Source organism: Heteronotia binoei, chromosome 10 (genome assembly GCF_032191835.1).
Source record: "Heteronotia binoei isolate CCM8104 ecotype False Entrance Well chromosome 10, APGP_CSIRO_Hbin_v1, whole genome shotgun sequence".
Classification (NCBI taxonomy): domain Eukaryota; kingdom Metazoa; phylum Chordata; class Lepidosauria; order Squamata; family Gekkonidae; genus Heteronotia; species Heteronotia binoei.
The window spans coordinates 49,547,868-49,568,087 of NC_083232.1; the positions used below are offsets into that span (position 1 = coordinate 49,547,868).

The 20,220-nt window shown below is 44.7% G+C and overlaps 1 protein-coding gene across 3 annotated transcripts in view; it reads right to left on the reverse strand.

The window, feature by feature from the left end:
- DGKB (diacylglycerol kinase beta) overlaps positions 1–18,717 on the reverse strand; it is a 475,459-nt gene extending 456,742 nt beyond the window's left edge. For all 3 annotated transcript variants that reach the window (XM_060248589.1, XM_060248588.1, XM_060248587.1), the window contains exon 1: positions 18,470–18,717. In XM_060248589.1, coding sequence (XP_060104572.1) covers positions 18,470–18,539 — 70 coding nt within the window. In that variant the 5' untranslated portion in view covers positions 18,540–18,717. The remainder of the gene's footprint in view (positions 1–18,469) is intronic.
- Between the last annotated feature and the right edge of the window lie 1,503 nt (positions 18,718–20,220).

Consider the following 20,220-nt stretch of genomic DNA (forward strand, 5'->3'; position numbering starts at 1 on the left):
TCTGGAGGCCTCCAGGGACCAGCGCCGGGTGCCCCGCGGCTTCCCCGCGGCCTCCGCTGGTCCCTGGAGGCCCTCCAGAGACCAGCGGAGGCCGCGGGGAAGCCTTCGCTGGCCGGCGCTGGTCCCGGAAGGCCTTCCAGAGCCTCTGGAAGGCCTTCCGGGACCAGCGCCGGGTGCCCCGCGGCTTCCCCGCGGCCTCCGCTGGTCCCTGGAGGCCCTCCAGAGACTCTGGAGGGCCTCCAGGGACCAGCGGAGGCCGCGGGGAAGCCTTCGCTGGCCGGCGCTGGTCCCGGAAGGCCTTCCAGAGCCTCTGGAAGGCCTTCCGGGACCAGCGCCGGGTGCCCCGCGGCTTCCCCGCGGCCTCCGCTGGTCCCTGGAGGCCCTCCAGAGACTCTGGAGGGCCTCCAGGGACCAGCGGAGGCCGTGGGGAAGCCTTCGCTGGCCGGCGCTGGTCCCGGAAGGCCTTCCAGAGCCTCTGGAAGGCCTTCCGGGACCAGCGCCGGGTGCCCCGCGGCTTCCCCGCGGCCTCCGCTGGTCCCTGGAGGCCCTCCAGAGACTCGGGAGGGCCTCCAGGGACTAGCGGAGGCCGCGGGGAAGCCTTCGCTGGCCGGCGCTGGTCCCCGAAGGCCTTCCAGAGGCTCTGGAAGGCCTTCCGGGACCAGCGCCGGGTGCCCCGCGGCTTCCCCGCGGCCTCCGCTGGTCCCTGGAGGCCCTCCAGAGACTCTGGAGGGCCTCCAGGGACCAGCGGAGGCCGCGGGGAAGCCTTCGCTGGCCGGCGCTGGTCCCGGAAGGCCTTCCAGAGCCTCTGGAAGGCCTTCCGGGACCAGCGCCGGGTGCCCCGCGGCTTCCCCGCGGCCTCCGCTGGTCCCTGGAGGCCCTCCAGAGACTCTGGAGGGCCTCCAGGGACCAGCGGAGGCCGCGGGGAAGCCTTCGCTGGCCGGCGCTGGTCCCCGAAGGCCTTCCAGAGGCTCTGGAAGGCCTTCCGGGACCAGCGCCGGGTGCCCCGCGGCCTCTCCGCGGCCTCCGCTGGTCGCTGGAGGCCCTCCAGAGTCTCTGGAGGGCTTCCAGCGACCAGCGGAGGCCACGGAGAGGCCTCCACCACTGCCGCCGGGCCCCGCGCGCGGGCGGGGAAGGCGGGGAGTGAGGGTGGGAGCGTCCCTGTGCGTGCGCAGGGGCCCTGCGCAGGCGCAGGGACGCTCCCTCCCTCACTCCCCGCCTTCCCCGCCCGCGCCCGCGGCCCACCGGCTCCGGGGCTGCCTAAACCGGGACCTTTAATGGTCCCGGTATAGGCAGCCCGGGATCCGGGATTGGGTGGCCAGATCCAGGAATGTCCCGGGAGACCGGGACGGTCTGGCCACCCTACGAAGTTGTGTTTCCCGTGGAGTAGAAAACGAACCTTGGCATTGTCAGAAAGGTCTTGATGGTCAGAAAGCAGTGAATCTAGATATCTTGCACGTGGACTGCTATAAAAAGGGCAGTCCAAAAGAACATGAGGGACCGTTTCGATGACTCCTTGACTACAAGGGCATCGTCTAAGATTGCGGGGGATTCTGTGGTATCTTCTGAAAAGGATGGCCGATGGTAATGCATTAAATCTAGCCAGCATGAATGCTCTTCTTTGGGGAGGATCAGTTAAAAAGAGGAAATAGGGAGCTAAAAGCCCAGGAATCTGGGATAAACCCAGATAGCTTGGGGAGCAAGTTTTCCGAGCTGCCTCAGTTAGATGTTGCAACTGGATATCTAGTAGTCTACGTTTGATGGATTGAAATACCGCGGAAGCAGAGGATAAATAAAATGCATCCAAGGAAATTCCTATGGATGTGATTTTCTTTTGGATCAGGGTCAACCATTTGGATGCATGATGATCCATCAGCATCAAAAAGGTGAAAGAATTCTGATCAGAATTAAATAAAAGGCGCAGCCAAAACTTAAAGGTCAAAAGCCAGGCGCGAGTTTCCAGCAGCAACAGTCCAGTTTCCATGCAAAGTGCAGCATAAGGAACACAGTTGGGTAGTCCCAAAATTTTCCTCAAAAAGAAGGATTGTAGGCCTTCAGTGGTGTGATCAAAGGCACTGATCCATATAGGGGCACCATATAAAAGTTGGGGGCTAGATTTCGCATTAAAAGCTCTTAGGGCCAAAGGGACATATCGGTTCCCTTTCAAATAAAAGAAATGGCCAATAGCCAAGGCACTAGTTCTTGCCACTGTTAGAGCGCACTTGTGATGGGTTGCCCAGTTCCCGTTATAGGAAAAATTAATCCCAAAATATTTGATACTTTTGACCTGTTCAATAGGGTTTTCCTGGACTGACCATAATTGTTGCTTCCAAGATTTAGAGAAAACTAAAATCTTTGTTTTCCCATAATTCAGGGTTAACTCGTTGTTATTGAGGTAGGTCATAACTTGGTGTAATAGACGCCTCAATCCAATTTGGGAACATGACCGTAAGACGGCATCATCCGCATACAAAAGGATGGGAATGTGACGGTGAGCAATTTTAGGGGCATGCCCATCGATTGCATATAAAACAGGGGGTAGATCATTTTAAAAAAGATTAAAAAGTGCTGGGGCAAGGATACAGCCCTGTTTCACACCCTTACAAATTGGAATTTCCGAAGTTAGATTGCCCTGGAGGTTGTACTTAACTTGGCAGCTGGTGCGTGTATACAGTTTTTTAATCAAGGTAAGCAATCTGGGATCCATGTTCATCCTGGCCAACTTAACCCAGAGCAACTCTCTAGGAACTGAGTCAAATGCCGCCTTGAGGTCTAAAAAGGCAGCAAAGAGTTTGTTGCCAGATTTCCCACTGTATTTGGAAACTAGGTGTGATAAAACGACACAGTGGTCAAGGGTGGATTTACCATGGCGAAACCCTATTTGTTCTGGGCCTAGTATGTTGTTTGTTGTCAGCCAACTTTCTAGTTTCACTAGGAGGTGTTTGGCATAAAGCTTGCCGACAACTGATAAGAGGCTAATTGGCCGATAGTTCTCAGGTAATGAGGGATTGCCCTTTTTATGGATGGGGACAATGATTGCGTTGGTCCATGTCCTGGGCATTATTCCAGTGCTATTTATCATAGTAAACAGGGCGGCCAGGGGTGGAGCCCACCATTCTGGGTGGAACTTCAATAGCTCTGGAATGACTGCGTCAGGGCCGGGGGCCTTTTTGGACTTAAGTTGCGAAATCAGGGTAATGATGTCCTCCGGGGACACAGGTGGCCACTCAGGATGTTCACTGATGTCAGTTTCAAGGGAAATGGGGAAATTTGCCCCATCATTTCTGAAAAGATTTAAAAAGTATGAGTGCCAGGCTTGGGAAGAAATTGTTATTGTGGGGTAAGGGTTCCCCTGCAGGTCCCCAGAGATTAAAGCCCAAAATTTCCCACTATCGTTGGACCTAGAAGCTTCGATCAGTCGCTCCCATTGGGCCCTTGCAAGCTGTAGCTTCTTGGCCTTGACCATATCTAACAGCTTGTGTTTAACAATAAAATAATCTTTTGGTAACACAGACTGTTTTTGGCTCCTATAGTGATGATAGATAGAGCGAAGTGTGGACTTCAAGCGAAGACATTCTCTGTTGTGCCAGGGGTTATATTTAAATTTGCCTTTAAAAACCACAGGAGAGGAGGGGTTAAGAAGGGAAATAACTTTAGAGACAAGGTTGTCGTAGGAGGAGATAACTTCCATGGGATTCATGGAAGACATAAGGGAACAGCGTAAATTCTCAAGTGCTTGCTTGTTGATTATTAGCTGGGTTCTCACAGCAAGGTTGCGTGACCAAGTAAGTCTAGGGAGAGACTCAGCGGATGGGTCTGCCCTTACACAGGCTGGGTTATCATCAGGAGGTAATGGATTGTCAAATGTAAAAACCAGGGGAAAATGGTCACTCTCAGAGCGGTTGTCAATATAAAAATGTACTAAATAATCTTTAAAAGATGGAGGAATTAAAATATAATCTAAGACGCTGCAGCCTCTGATTGATGCAAAGGTGACTTCCCCCGGGAAATCCCTGTCAGAAGAGCCATTTAGCACTAGTTTATCAAATTGGATGCAATACTTAGCAAATAGAATGCCCGCCTGGTTGATGCGGGCATCTTTAGAAATCCTGCCAGACCTAAAAAAACAAGGGAGGGAAACATTGGGGTCTAAGTTCAGGAGGGCCAAGAGGTCCCGGTCATCTTTACCAATTCTAGCATTAAAATCTCCAAGTAAAATAATGTCTGTCGTGGGAAAGAGGTGCTCAAGTTGTTCGAGATATGTGGTCATACGATCCCAAAGGGAGCATAGCGAAGCTTTGTCAGGAGAGGGGGGAAGGTAGACATTAACAACAATGAACACAAAGCTATGACAGCTAAAACGAAAAGCATGGGCAAGGGGATTGCAAGCAGGTAGTTCCAGCACTTTAAATTTAGATTGCTGAGAGACTAGTAAAGACAAGCCTGCTTGGAAACGACCATGTGAATTACTTTTGAACCCAGGTAAGGAGTATGCTAGAAAACCCTCGAGGCAAATCAAAGAGTCTGTCCAGGTTTCCTGGAGAAAGATGATCTCAAATTGTTTGAGGTAGGAACAAAAATCAGAGTCCCATTTCTTGCTTCCCCAGCCAGCTATATTCCAGGATAACAGTTTCACTGGTAAGGGCTGGGGCATTGTTAGGCATCAGTCAGTTTCAATCAGCTGTCCTAGCGAGTTGTTCAAATCAAAGTTGATACAGCCATTGTTGAAACTGGAACCAGGAAGTGCTTCAGGAGGAGGGTGCATAAGATTGACCACACTGGGCTGCATGGGGCTGGCCATCCCAGAATCCAGGAGAGGGTGAATCTCTGCTTCCACCTCGATCAGGCGCTTAGAGGGTCCGGCTGAACTTTGGGTGGGCATGGGACACGTAGGTATAGTGGTAAAGTCTTGCAGGAGGGGAGGAGTCAGACACTTCTCATTCTTATTTTGGTAGGACAATAAGCAGGATTTCAATTCTTCTAACCTGGCTGTAATTAGTTGTTGCTCAGTGGTAGTCAGGTTTTTGTAAGCAGCCAGGAGGTCACCCTCCAAGTCAGGCTGGCCCACAGGGTTCTCACCCAAGAGGCGAGGAGACTCCAATTAATTAGGTCATTTGGAAACTTATCACTGTTATTTCCTTGCAGGCTCTTCTTCTAACAACAGTGAATCGGTGTGCAGTGCTGCCGTTGAGGCTATACCCAGGAACTTTGCAGAAAGACGCCTAGCCACCATGGGGGTCTCCAAACGCCCAAGGGATACAGAAGATTCACTCCCACTTCCCAAGCAATTAAAAATTGGAGACTTTTATTCCACCCAGGTTCCAATTCGCAACCGTTTTGAGGTTTTGGCTGATAATGATAACGATAATGATAATGTAGTCGGCTCCAACAGTCCAATCATCAACAACAACGGTAATAGTGTTGATCATTCCAAGGACAAGGTATGTCTTACAAGCCTCCCCGAGATTAACTCCGGAGTGACTGACAACACAAAAGACTCTGATTGCTCGTTAGCTGACCTTTGCTCCCTTGTAGCAAGAACTTTGGAGCTTATGTGGAGCAATTTAGCCTCTCTGCATTCCAAGTTGGATCATCTAACTTATCTGCACAAGAATCAAGGAATAGATGCAGATGGGGGGAGACCTTGTGCGTTGGTGTCCTCCCTCCGGCCCCACCCCTCTCAGAAAACTGCTGCCTGCTCTGCCTGCAACTCAAGACTAGATCCTGCATGGCACCTGATATTACAACCACGCAAAATTTGCTTAACAATTTGCAGCTTCGGGGGCCAGACTCCATCCTGGAACTCCAAATTTTTGGTGTCAAAGCATCTTAAGTCGCTTCTAGCAACCAAGCAGGTTGACCTGGAATCAGTAGAGCTATTGAACAATACCAACCAGGCATTAAAGGTCCTGCTAACTTTCAGCAGCACGAAAATTCCACAGCTTCTCCTAACTAGGAAATCTTCCCTTTGCTCTAAAGGTGTCTTCCCTGTAAGAGTCTTCCAGAACATCTCAGTTGCTCCACTTTTTCCATCAGTGTCCAAAGCCACTTGCTCTGGGCAAAGGGAAACTACCATCAAAAGCACCTCTAAGCCTGCTGTTGCTATCCAAGGAAACAGCACTCTTCTGCATGTTTAGCTGAACATTCTTTTGATTTAATTTCAACATGTTGGCTCTGGTCTGCCTTCCTGGGCAACAGAAAACAACTCCCTTGACAGTCCTTCAAGTACTTGAAGAGGATTATCATCTCACCTCTCAGTCATCTCCTCTCCAGGCTAAACATACCAAGATCCTCAAAGGAATTGGTCTCTAGACCCTTCACCATATTCTGCTAAAACCCCTAGATCCTTTTCACACATACTAATGCCAAGACAAGTCTTCTTCATCCTATAATTATGTTGGATTTTTCCTACCTAATTGCAGAACTTCATATTTATCCCTGTTAAAATTCATGTTATTGGTTTTAGCCCATTTTTCCAGCCTGTTAAGATCATCCTGTACCCTGTTTCTTTCTTCTACTGTATTTGCAACCCCTCCCAATTTAGTATCATCTGCAAATTTAATAAGCGTTCCCTCTATTTCTTCATCCAAATCATTTTTAAAGATGTTGAACAAAACAGGTCCCAGGACACTCCATTTGTCACTCTACTCCAAGAAGACGAGAAAATATTAACAAGCTAGATGGCCATCTGGCAGCAATGCAGATCCTGTGAATTTAGGAGGGGGTGGTATTTATGAATTTCCTGCATTGTGCAGGGGGTTGGACTGGATAACCCTGGAGGTCCCTTCCTACTCTATAGTTCTATGATTCTATAAGCATTCTTTGGATATGATTTGTCAACCAATTATTTATTTATTTCTATACTACCCTCCCCCAGAGAGCTCAGAGTGGTGTACAAAATTTTAAAAACACAATATCACAAGCAAATGTAACATTAATCTAAAACCCATTTAACAGTAATAGGTAATACCTCACAGTAACAGAATCCAAACCACACTTTACCAGCTTGTCAACAAGAACATTATGTGCAACCTTATCAAAAGACTTACTGAAATCAAAACAAACTGTCTACAGCATTCCTCTGATCCAGCAATGTAGTAACTTTCTCAAAAAAAGAGATAAGGTTAGTCTGATATGACTTGTTCTCGAGAAACCCATGCTGGCTCTTAGTGATCAGAGTCATCCATTCTAAATGCTCAAGGACTGACTGTTTGATGATTTGTTCTAAAACTTTTCCAGGTATAGATATCAAACTGGCAGACTGTGGTTACCTGAATCCTCCCTTTTTCATCACCAGCACTCTGTTTTGGCCATGGTGATCAACAAAGCTTGACACAGCACCATGTGGCATCAATGGCAGGTTCCCACTGAAACTACTGCCTGTGTATTTTACATCATTTTTCAACGGCAGCTTCAATTCATGCCCATTAGTTTCATATAAGGTATCTCTAAAGCATGTGCTGCTGTGGTCTGATCCAATTTCTTCCATTAAAGACCACAACGGACGAATTAAGCTTGGGCTGATACAAAGCAGTCCTGGCCAAAGCCATCTTCACAGTCTGTTCCTCCAGATGAAGGTCAGGAATCAGGCATAGCCTGGAGGCTGGCAACCCTACTGTAAGCCTAGTCCAAGATCTACCTTTTTGACAGTACAGCTGTCCTGTCCTGAAAGTTTCAACTTTGCTTTGATCCAGCCTGGCTCTGACTCCAGAAACTGGATCTGGGTATCCAATTCAGTATGAACAATATGGGAAAAAACCCTATTCTGTCCCCTTCAAAGCTTCAGCAATGTAAGCAAAAAATAGACCAAAAATGATACAATCACACACATTATTCTTTTAAGAGAGTGTTTGTTCAAGCATACTGTATATTTCAGCAGTCCTGCCTTGAGGGTCATAAGATACCCACATACTTAAACACAGTGTATGGATGTAAAATTCAAAACATGCAACTGTGATCAGCACAGTTGATCTCTCAGACAAAATATAGCAAACAAATATGTGTACATCTTATTGAAACCTTGATACAGGTGATACTAGAGCACTTGCAAGAAGGAGATTTCTGGCTCTCTTATAATGAAAGTGGGACAATTATCATCTGATATGGGCCACAGGGTACAGCCAAAACCAAATAAATTATAGACATATAATATTCCATTAGTTTTTGAAAATATTATTGAAGTTTTAATTGAAAAGGTCTAAGCAGAATTATTATCATGTGAGAACACAGATAAAGACCATTTTAATGTAATTACTCAAATATATGTATTAATTGCCAAGGCTATACTTTGGAATAGGATCCACGCCTTCTTACTGACACTTCAATTCTAATTTCATTTACTTGGCAATAACCTCATCATTGAAAGGGGAACTTACTTATAACTTGCAAATTGAGATCAATTCTACACATAATTACACATCTATAAATACCACTGAAGGCAATAAGATGTGCCCTATACTAAGCAGCAAAAATATTCAACTTAGTTTAATATTTTCCTCTTACACTTAAAAAAGGAAACAAGAATATTGAGTCTTAAGAGCATAAGAACATAAGAGAAGCCATGTTGGATTAGGTCAATGGCCCACCCAGTCCAACACTCTGTCAAAATCCATGTGCCATCAGGAGGTCCATCAGTGGGGCCAGGACACTAGAAGCCCTCCCACTGTTGGCCCTCCTAAACACCAAGAATACAGAGCATCACTGCCTCAAACAGTGAGTTCAAACAATACACTGTGACTAAACACGCTGTGGTACCTTGAAGGGTAACAGATGTGCTGTACAATCTTAAACAGAGTTACCGTATTTTTCGCTCCATAAGACGCACCTGAGCATAAGACGCACCTAGTTTTTAGAGCCGTTTGTGTGAATTTAGAGGCATTTGTGTGAATTTTTTGCAGTATTCGCTCCTTAAGACGCACACACTTTTCCCTCCACTTTTTTGGGGGGGGAAAGTGAGTCTTATGGTGCAAAAAATACTGTATATGCCCTTCTAAATCCATTGAAATCAATGGACTAAGAATGGTGTAACTATTCATGCTTGCACTGTTACTGTTTGATCACATCTAACTTGTTCTGCCATTTAGCAAGTATCAATCTTGTTTGAGGACTTCTGGCAGATCATGTTTCAGTACAAATTCGAACCTAAAATACTTACAGTGAAATCCTTAACAGAGTTATAACCTTCTATTTAAATCAGGGTTAGAAAAGTGTAACTCTGTTTAGGAATGCACTGTTTAATCTTAAATAGAGATTACAGTTTGCTTTATGTACCTTCATTGTGAAATATCTCTCTCGGCTTGACTTCGCGAACGAAGATTTAAGAAGGGTGCAGTAGTCCACGTCTGCTGCAGGCTCGCTGGTGGCTGACAAGACCAATGTGGGACAGGCAGATCCGGCCACAGTGGCTGCAGGGAAAAGTCTGATTTGGGGTTGGTGCTGTAGCAGTGCGATTCTTCCTCAATCTCCTTTTGTCCTCAAGACCAGCTATGCGTGCGTTCTCAAAGGAAGAGACAGCCTGGTGGATGGTGTGCCTCCATGCTTTGCGATCTGAGGCTAGGTCAGACCACTGGTGATGATTGATGCGACAGGTGCCAAGGGATTTCTTCAAGGAGTCCTTGTACCTCTTCTTTGGTGCCCCTCTATTTCGATGGCCGGTGGAAAGTTCGCCATACAGAGCAATCTTGGGAAGGCGGTGGTTTTCCATCCTAGAAATATGCCCTGCCCAGCACAGCTGCGTCTTCAACAGCAGTGCTTCAATGCTTGTAACCTCCGCCCTCTTGAGGACTTCAGTGTTGGTCACAAAGTCACTCCAGTGGATGTTGAGGATGGTGCGAAGGCAGTGCTGATGAAAGCGCTCAAGGAGTCGCAGGTGATGACGATTCGGAGCCGTAGATGAGGGTTGTCATCACAACCGCTTTGTAAACATTGATCTTTGTGCCTTTTTTCAGATGCTTGTTGCTCCACACTCTTTTGTGCAGTCGGCCAAATGCACGGTTTGCCTTTGCCAGCCTGTTGTCAATCTCCTTGTCGATCTTGGCATCTGAGGAGATGATGCACCCCAGCTAGCTGAACTGCTGGACTGTCTTCAGTACTGATTCACCCACAGTGATGCAGGGAGGGTGATAATCTTCCTGGGGTGCAGGCTGGTGGAGAACTTCTGTCTTCTTCAGACTAACTTCTAGGCCGAATAGCTTGGCAGCCTCTGCAAAGCAGGATGTCATATGCTGCAGAGCTGATACCGAGTGGGAGACGAGTGCAGCATCATCAGCAAATAGTAGCTCTCGGATGAGTTTTTCCATTGTCTTGGAGTGAGCCTTTAGTTGCCTCAGGTTGAACAGGCTGCCATCAGTGCGATAGCGGATGTAGACACCATTGTCATCATCTAGATCTACGGCGGCTCTTTGAAGCATCATGCTAAAGAAGATCGTAAAGAGAGTTGGCGTGAGAACGCAGCCTTGCTTTACACCTGTGCCTATTGGGAAGGGCTCCGAGAAGTCGTTGCAGTGTCTGACTTGGCCTCGCTGGTCTTCATGTAGCTGGATGATCATGCTGAGGAACCTTGGGGGACATCCTAAACGTTCCAAGATTTGCCACAGGCCTTTCCTGCTAACGGTATCGAAAGCTTTGGTAAGGTCAACAAAAGTCACATATAGACCCTTGTTCTGTTCCCTGCATTTCTCTTGGAGCTGCCTGAGAACAAATACCATGTCGGTGGTGCTCCTGTTAGCTCTGAAGCCGCACTGGCTCTCTGGGAGGAGTTCTTCTGCAATGGTGGGCACCAGTCTGTTCAGGAGTATTCTGGCAAGGATTTTGCCTGCGATGGAGAGCAGGGTTATCCCCCGGTAGTTGGAGCAGTCTGACTTTTCTCCTTTGTTCTTGTGTAGTGATGATGATTGCATCGCGAAAGTCCTGTGGTAGTTTGCCTTGTTCCTAGCAGGTGACAAGTACTTTGTCATGGCCCATCATATCAGGCTCAGAGTGCCTTGCGTAGTGCAGACGGCCAAGTGCTCCTCACAGACAAGGCATCCATACTGAACCGGTGGTCGGAGTATTTTCAGGCTGTCTTCAGTGCCAACCGCGTAGTTCAAGATTCAGCAATCCACCTCACCCCACTTCAGCCAGTGAAAACAGAGTTGGATGAGATCCCCACCCTAGAAGAGACTGTTAAAGCCATCAAGCAACTGAAAAGTGGCAAGGCAGCGGGAGTTGATGGAATCCCACCAGAGATCTGGAAGCATGGGGGCACAGTACTACATAGCACACTTCACAAAGTACTTGTGAAATATAAAGCATTTTAGAATAACCCCATGACTGAAAGAACTCAGTGAACACTAAACTATTATAGTATCAGAGAACTATATTCTGGAGTTACAGTGTTGAGTTTCAGAATCCTTATTCAAATTACAGCAATGTATAGAAACAAACGCAGTGAGAAAATATTTAAAGGTTTTTGAAATGTTTATTTCAGGGGTGGCCAACAGTAGCTCTCCAGATGTTTTTTGCCTACAACTCCCATCAGCCCCAGCCAGCATGGCCAATGGCTGTGGCTGATGGGAGTTGTAGGCAAAAAACCTTTGGAGAGTTACTGTTGGCCACTTCTGGTTTATTTCACTGGGGAAGGTCCTATAAAATTATAAACTGAAACACTTAAAAGAAAACAGAATTTGACAGTATAAAGAGCTCAGTATGTTGAGTAGTTTCACAGTTACAGGTGCAAAAGAATTTGACTAGACTAGACCAGCACAATGTATCTGTTGCTGATTCAGAACATGGTGCCATGGGGAGGCTCAGTCTAAATTAAATCACTTTGTTCTCTTTTCACCTTATAAGCATAGCATTGGTTTGTAACACTTGAATACTATGCCTGATCTTGTTTGTAACACTTGGATACTATACTGGGGGGGGGGGGAGCCTTCTAGTGTCCTGGCCCCACTGGTGGACCTCCTGATGGCATCTGGGTTTTGACCATTGTGTGACAGACTATTGGACTAGATGAGCCATTATCCTGATCCAACATGGTTTCTGTTATGCAGCAGCGAATTAAACAAATTATACTGTAAATTACACAGTATCCATATTTATTAAATATTCTTAGCAATGGTCTGTATGCAGAGCATTCAATGTCTGATTAACCTAATTATCATCCCTTATGGTGCTAAACGAGTTCTGATAAATTCCCTGCACTTAAAAAAGAACTCTAGAACTATGACTGTATGTTCTTGAGAGCTGCCATCAGAAGAAAGATAAAAACCTCTTCTAAACATCAAGCAATGCATACAGTGTTTTGTATTTCTACCCAGTTAACCTCACACAGACCCCTGAGTATTTGATTTTCTCCAAAATATTTGCACTAAACTAATCAAGAAGTTATTCTGCTAGCACAAACCTCACCAAATTTCAAAGCATATCAGAGTATTTCAGTGACCAGTAAGACCCATGGCTCATTGATAGAGAATCTGCTTTGCATTATGAACATTCCATGTTCAGTCCCTGATATCTCCAGGTTTAAAAAAGAAAGAAAGAGATCTGGTGGTCTACAGCAGAAAGCTTCTGCCAGTGAGAGTAGATAATTGTAAGCTAGATAGGCCAGTGGTTTGACTTAGTATAACGTAGCATCATGTATTTTCACAAACACCTAAATTCTAACAATTAGGACACAAACCAAATATAAGATACAAGTAAAAACCTATCTCAAGAATCTGCAGACTTTCTAATTAACACCTAGAAGGAACATGTGATGGAAAGTGTTGTCAAGTTCCCCTAGAGTTTTCAAGGCAAGATACTTTGCCATTGCTTGCCTCCGCATCATGATCCTGATATTCTTTGGAGATCTCCCATCCAAATACTAGCCAGAGCCAACCCTACTAGGTTTCCGAGATCTGATGAAAGCAAACTAGCCTGTTATCCAGGTCAAGAAAGTCCACCTGAACTCCTTCATAGCCCAACTGTGGTCCAACTGCTTCCAGCTTTAACTGTTTTTAATTATGCTTATACTTATTTCTAATTGTTTTAGTTTTGTAATTTATTGTTGTGACTCACCCTGAGCCAACTTGTGAGAAGGGCAGAATCAAAGGAAATAAATAAATTATATTGTACAATGTCCATGTAACCTCCAATATGTAGGCTTTTCCATTAGACCTGTCAAAATATGTGTCTGAGAACACAGGAGCTATATCAGAACAAAAATCTTTCAGCTCCTATTGTCCAGTATTTGACCTTCGCTCACACTTATAAGGAGCTGCGTTTCTGGGTAGCAGAAGAGATCTTGGCTCCTCCTCCCCAATTTCACAAATAGCTGAGGAGAAGAGAGACTTTCTAGATTTTTAAGTTTGGGAACTTTATCACCACATTAATTGAATAAGACAGGTTGTTATATATTGATCCATGTTCCTTGTATGTTTCATTGATGACAATATTTTCCATTCAGGTTTTTTTTTTTTCATTTTTTCCTTCTTTCCTACCCCTCCCTTCAAGAATATTCAGTTGGTTTGCATATTCATCAGTGGGACTGCATCATCTACTCTCCCCTCTAACATCTATATTAGGCCTCCTAGGACCGCCCCCCTCTTTTCACTTTGGTTGATACATGGGTACACACCGAATACAGTAACAACCAAGAGCAGGTTTGTATGTAAAATTTTTGTTTAAAAACATTTTAGGATTACTTCTGACTTTTTGAAGGAGCATGCTCAATAATCCTTTAGCTTAATTACACATACAACAACAACAACAACAACAAATTTTATTTGTATCCCGCCCTCCCCGCCGGAGCAGGCTCAGGGCGGCTAACAACATGGTTCAGAGTTAAATTATACAAGTAAATAAAACTACATTAAACATTATCAGCATTTAGTTAAAATCTAGTTAAGCTTTGAAATTAAATTAGTTAATTTTTAAAAGTGCTAGTGCTATGTTTACTTTTTCTGATGGCGGTTTCCTTCGCAATTTCCATTTTCATCAGGGAAGGCCAGTCTGAAGAGGAAGGTCTTGCAGGCCCTGCGGAACTGTTCTAGGTCCTGCAGGGCCCGCATTTCCTCTGGAAGTTGGTTCCATAGGCTCGGGGCTATAGAGGAGAAGGCCCGGTTACGGGTGCTTTGCAGCTTCACCTCTCTCGGTCCGGGGATAGTCAGCAGGTTTTTCCCGGCTGACCTCAGTGCTCTCTGGGGTTCATATGAGGAGAGACGGTCCCTAAGGTAGACAGGTGCTCGACCATATAGGGCTTTAAAGGTAATGGCCAGCACTTTGTAACGAACCCGGTATGTAACTGGCAGCCAGTGCAGTTCGCGCAGCCCAGGCTGTATGTGCTCCCATTTAGGGAGTCCCAGCAACAGTCTAGCCGCTGCGTTCTGCACCAGCTGCAGCTTCCGGGTTCGGCACAGAGGCAGCCCCATGTAGAGGGCATTACAGTAATCCAGTCTCGAGGTGACCGTTGCATGAAGCACCATTGCCAGATCTTGGCGCTCTAGGAAGGGAGCCAACTGCTTTGCCCGCCTTAGATGGAAAAAGGCTGACTTGGCAGTGGCTGCAATCTGGGCCTCCATTGATAATGCAGGCTCCAGTAAAACTCCCAGGCTCTTAACTCGGTGCGCCGCTTTCAACGGCGCCCCGTCGAAGACCGGGAGAGGTATTTCCCCTCCCCGAGCGCCCCGACCCAGACAAAGGACTTCTGTCTTCGCTGGATTCAGTTTCAGCCCGCTCTTCCTCAACCAAGTTGCCAAATCCTGCAGGGCCCGGTCTAAATTCTCTGGGACGCAGTCAGGCCGGCCGTCCATTAGCAGATAGAGTTGGGTGTCATCTGCATATTGATGGCACCCAAGTCCATGTCTCCTGGCAATCTGGGCAAGGGGGCGCATGTAGATATTAAATAGCATTGGTGAGAGAACTGCCCCCTGAGGCACTCCACAATCCAGTGTGCGCCTCTGGGACAGCTCGCCCCCAATTGCCACCCTTTGTCCCCGATCCTCGAGGAAGGAGGCAAGCCATTGTAAGGCAGACCCCCTCACCCCTACATCGGCGAGGCGGCGGGTCAGTAGCCGATGGTCAACCGTGTCGAACGCAGCCGACAGGTCCAACAACATCAGCACCGCCACACCGCCCCGATCCAGGTGCCGTTGGAGATCATCTACCAGGGCGACCAGTACTGTCTCCGTCCCGTAACCCGGGCGAAAGCCGGACTGGCAAGGGTCTAGGATGGAAGCGTCATCCAGAAAGCTCTGCAACTGTGACGCCACTGCCCTCTCTATAATTTTACCTAGATGGCTCTTTCACAGATCGGTTGTTGTACAAAGTTATAATCTCTGATGTGTGTGGGCTCCTCAATATATATAGGTCTAATTGACAATGACACTTTGCAACTATTATTTGAAACTACGCTATTCCACTGTGAGTAGCAACCATTTTTGATTAACATTTGTTTTGGTGGGAAAAACAACCTTTCTTTTGGCCAGTTAAGTATGTTACATTTTGAAAATAGCCTTACAAGAATATTTTTTATTCTTAGGATTCATATACAACCTGCCTTGCCTTGAACAGATATTTTATATATTTCAGTGTGCATTATTATTTAGACTACTGAAGAATGTCCTCAGGGCCAAAACTGGTTTGGTCTAGTGGTTAGTGTATGTGCAACCAATATTTTGGTCTAGTGGTTATTGCATGTGAAACTTATAATCGTGACTGTATGCAATGTCTTTATGGATGTGACATGTTACCCACTACTTCTTTGTTTTTACCTACATTCTATGAATGTTACAAAGCAGCAGACAAGTGCACCTTTAAGACCAACTAAGTTTTATTCAGAATGTAAGCTTTCGTATGCTCTTACATTCTGAATAAAGCTTAGTTGGTCTTAAAGGTGCACTTGTCTACTGCTTTGTTCTATTGCTTCAGACCAACACGGCTGCCCACTGGGATCTATTCTATGAATGTTGTTCTTAATTTGTAGCTACTGTGCACTTTGCATTAAATAGATTAATTTTGTTCTGTGTTTTAGCTGCTCAACATTTTAGGTTCCTGACTTGATTTTCAGGTTGGGTTATTTTTTCCCTTTTGCTGTTTCCTGATGCTGTGCTATCTCCAGATTTCTTTCCTAGAATCAAGTTGGAGACTAGCACAGAGGCTTCTGTGACATCACAGGAATCTCAAATCCTTAGTGTGACTTCCTTCCAGAAGGCAATGACAGATGAGTTACTTAACACCATTCCTACACTCTATAAGAAAGAATGCCTGGGAATTCAATGGCTTTTTTCTGCTGAATCTTCCATATCCTTCCAAACAAAGGGGGGGGGGGAGAGGAAGCAACAGAAAAAAACATCAAATTTCCTGTCTAGTAACTTGGGACCTAAGGCAGACAAGAACCACTCCCTTTAACCTTTTTGCTTCTACTGAACTACTCAATGGGGAAATCTATTTCAAGCATATGGTCAGGAGCTCTAAAAACTTCCCCAATTTGCCATGCCATGCCCGCCTTTTTAAAAAAAGAGGGGAGAATGTAACTGATTTTTTTCAAGCTTGCAATAGTATGAAATGTATGAAAAGCTGTAAAGTCTCAGTTAATCTGGCATGCCCAGAAGCTGAAAATACAGAAGTAGAATTACATGACAAAAATGTTTCACCACAAGGCATTTTTTTAAAAATGAAAATTATATTTATCAGTATGGCAAATTAGCCCTTTCAGTAATCCAAATGGAATGAATGTGAGGTAGGAGTAGGACAAATGTTAATTCAAGTGATATAACAGGGGCTGAAAACAAATCACTTTATTGGGACATATCATTTATATTTATTGCACCTCATACATATTATTCAAAAGTAGTTAACAAGCTGCTTGCAAGAAACAGACACTACAGAATTCTTCTCAGTTTCCTCATAGGTAACCAAGTTATTAATATTCTGCTATAAAGATCAGAATAAGGCCAGCATGCAGTCTGTCAGAAAAGATGGAGAAAAATTGCTTCCAGGTTCTCTATCAGACAAAATGGCTTTTGCATGGCCTTAGAATATAACCATTCATATTCTATCAAAGATTTCAGGTTTTCACGGCTGGTAACATCATTAGGGTTTGTAGAATCTTTTGGGATCAAGTGCCGTGTTCTACTGGAGAAAGTTTTCCTTCCAGATGTTTCGTTCTCAGCTGCGGAGAACATCCTCAGTGGCGTTGCAGCCGGAGCAGGCGCTCAGACCTTCTTGGCTGCTGTGCATTGAGTGGGACCAGGGCTGCTGGAGAGCTGCTATTTGGCCCCACTCAATGCACAGCAGCCAAGAAGGTCTGAGCGCCTGCTCTGGCTGCAACGCCACTGAGGATGTTCTCCGCAGCTGAGAACGAAACGTCTGGAAGGAAAACTTTCTCCAGTAGAACACGGCACTTGATGCCGAAAGATTCTACAAACCCTAATCATTCATATTCTAGTTTTCTGAGCTTCTTGTTTAGCAAAATATGTCAAACTACTCCAAATATCACAACCAATTTCAGCTTACCCTAAATAAAATGTAGGAACAGAAAACTGACTACAAAACAACAACTTATTATTTTTAAATACTTTATATGAAATTCAAATTCCAAGATCACTCTGTCAACACAGGCTGTACTATGCCAGCAAAACTGGCTATGAGAATAAATATTTAATTTAATGCAATGGCTACTACTTCTTTTATCAACACTTGGTGGGAAAAGGGAAGTCATGTATGAGTTCTGAAATATGGAAAATCAGTTCAGCTCTTCAGCTGTGCTCCTTGTGTAAACCAGTTATATAGATCCTTTTAAAATATATAATTACCTGTTTATATCTCTAGATTATTCTTCTATGCACAATATTCTGCCCTATGTGCAACGAAGAATAGACTATCAGTCACTCATGCATTGTAACAATTGAATGAGCCATACATGCAGATTCAGATCACAGGAATCATCTGTGAAATCTGTACCTTTTGACACCTTTTGAATATTACACCATTATGGGATATTCAATAGTATCAGAGTTAGTGCATGTGGTACAATGAAGATCTACAAGCTCAAGAGCTCATACTCATTTTACACTGAATGCAAGACAAGACAGAAGGGTTAGAGGTATCAGCCTCCAGAGCTCCAGAATGGGGCTAGCCTAAATGGATTAGGACCACTTGTAGTAAATAATTGGCTGACAGAAATGAAGTAATGAAACAAATATAGATAATCAGCTGTTATAGATAAATGAAGTAACGAGACAAATATATCAGTATCAATCAATACTCAGTTTTGGTAGAATTCACAGTACTTTTAACTTTTTGCATATAGAATCCTGTTGACCAAAAAAAAAAATCTGTCTGATCTCTAAATAATTATTAAATAAAAATATTGGTGGAGGGAGATTTTTAAAAATTATGCCAGTAAATAACCTTGGGACTCTTTTCTGTTACAGTTTATAATTTCATATGTTTGGAAATGTCGATAACATCCAACAAATTATACAAAAAAGTTTCAAAATCAAGTACTTACATTCAGCATATTTTTGAAGCTGAGAGAATTCCGAAGGGCTGAGGTTAGCCCATTTTTCCTGGTTTATCATAATGGTGTTGAAGAGCAGTTTTACATACCAGACAGCTGTGTTCCTTGGTTCAAGAAGTAATTCAAACACCTTCAGAGATTTGGCAGTTCAGATTCTCAATGACAGGACATTTGAGAATAATGAAATCAGTCTGTAATAACTTGTAAATTGTGTCTGTTTTCTGGCACTGATGGTAAATTAAAACTGTTAAGAGAAGAAGAAAACCTACATTAAAATGTGCAAAAAATGTTGCCATATAATTTTTAATAGACTGGCTCTGAATATTCTGCATTACAAAGAATAGCCACTATGAAAACACAGACAGGAACAATTGTATATAATTGTGGTTCTTGGGTAAAAATATCCAAATTGTGAGGACCCCAACCACTCCTCCACCAAAATTCCTTAGGTAATAGGGTCCCCCTCTTATTTTGGACTTAGCTGTTTTACAGACTAAGTGACAGGGAATCTGAAATATGGGGAGTCACATAACATCGCCTGGGTACAGCCATGACACTGGAAAATCCCAGGAAAGAAGAGGAAGGGTGTGCTGGAAACAGCAATCTCTCCCACTTTAGTGGCATATAATTCTTAATATGAAAAGATTTTTCAGTACCGGAGGCAATGTCCTAACATAATGCAAAGGTGTACGTCCAGACCATGGAAGTTACTTTTTTTTTTTTTACTCAACTAATTGTCCTCCATCCTGTTTCAGGAGCTATCTTGATTTACCCAAAGATTTGTGTCCATGCAGATCTGGCTGACCAACCTAAATAAAGTATGTTAATCATGTTGCCTCAACTAGGTTCTTTGTACCCATGCAGATTTGGCTCACAATAGCATAATCAAGCTATTTTTCTCACCAAGGTTTGATAACAGTTAAGAAGATGAAGAAGAAGATATTGGATTTATATCCCACCCTCCACTCCGAAGAGTCTCAGAGCGGCTCACAATCTCCTTTATCTTCCTCCTCCACAACAGACACCCTGTCAGGTGGGTGGGGCTGAGAGGACTCTCAAAGCAGCTGCCCTTTCAAGGACAACCTCTGCCAGAGCTATGGCTGACCCAAGGCCATTCCAGCAGGTGCAAGTGGAGGAGTGGGGAATCAAACCTGGTTCTCCCAGACAAGAGTCCGCACACTTAACCACTACACCAAACTGGCTCTCCCTTTAACTTTAAACCAGCCAGTGAAATTCAAAACTTTTTGTCTTGACCCAATCAAAAACCAGAAGATACCCTGGGGATCTTCTATCCGTAAAAGAAGGACCCCAGACTCTAGCAAATTGTTCCTCAGATCCCTGGTCCAGATCTCTGTTCATTAGAACTCTGGTTTCCTGCTGAGAACTCCTGATAAACACTGTAGGCTTCCCCCCACACACCTTTTCCTCCCTGATATTCTAATCCTTGACCCCCACTGCATCAACCCCCTGGACCTCTCCACACCTCAAGCCCCAGATTTAATGTTGTATGTCCCTTCCCTAAAACTTTGCAATTTCCTCCCTTCCGCTTTTTATAAATGTACTCTCTTGATCGTAGGTGTGTGCAGATACAAATCTGTATACTCATATCAGTTACATCTTCCACAACCCAAAGCTGCTGTATACCAAGCCTAGAGTTTTTCCTGAGATATGACTATTTATTTATTACATCAGTTGGACCATATATTGTAGAGAGAAGAGATGAGGATTTTTTCAAGTATTAC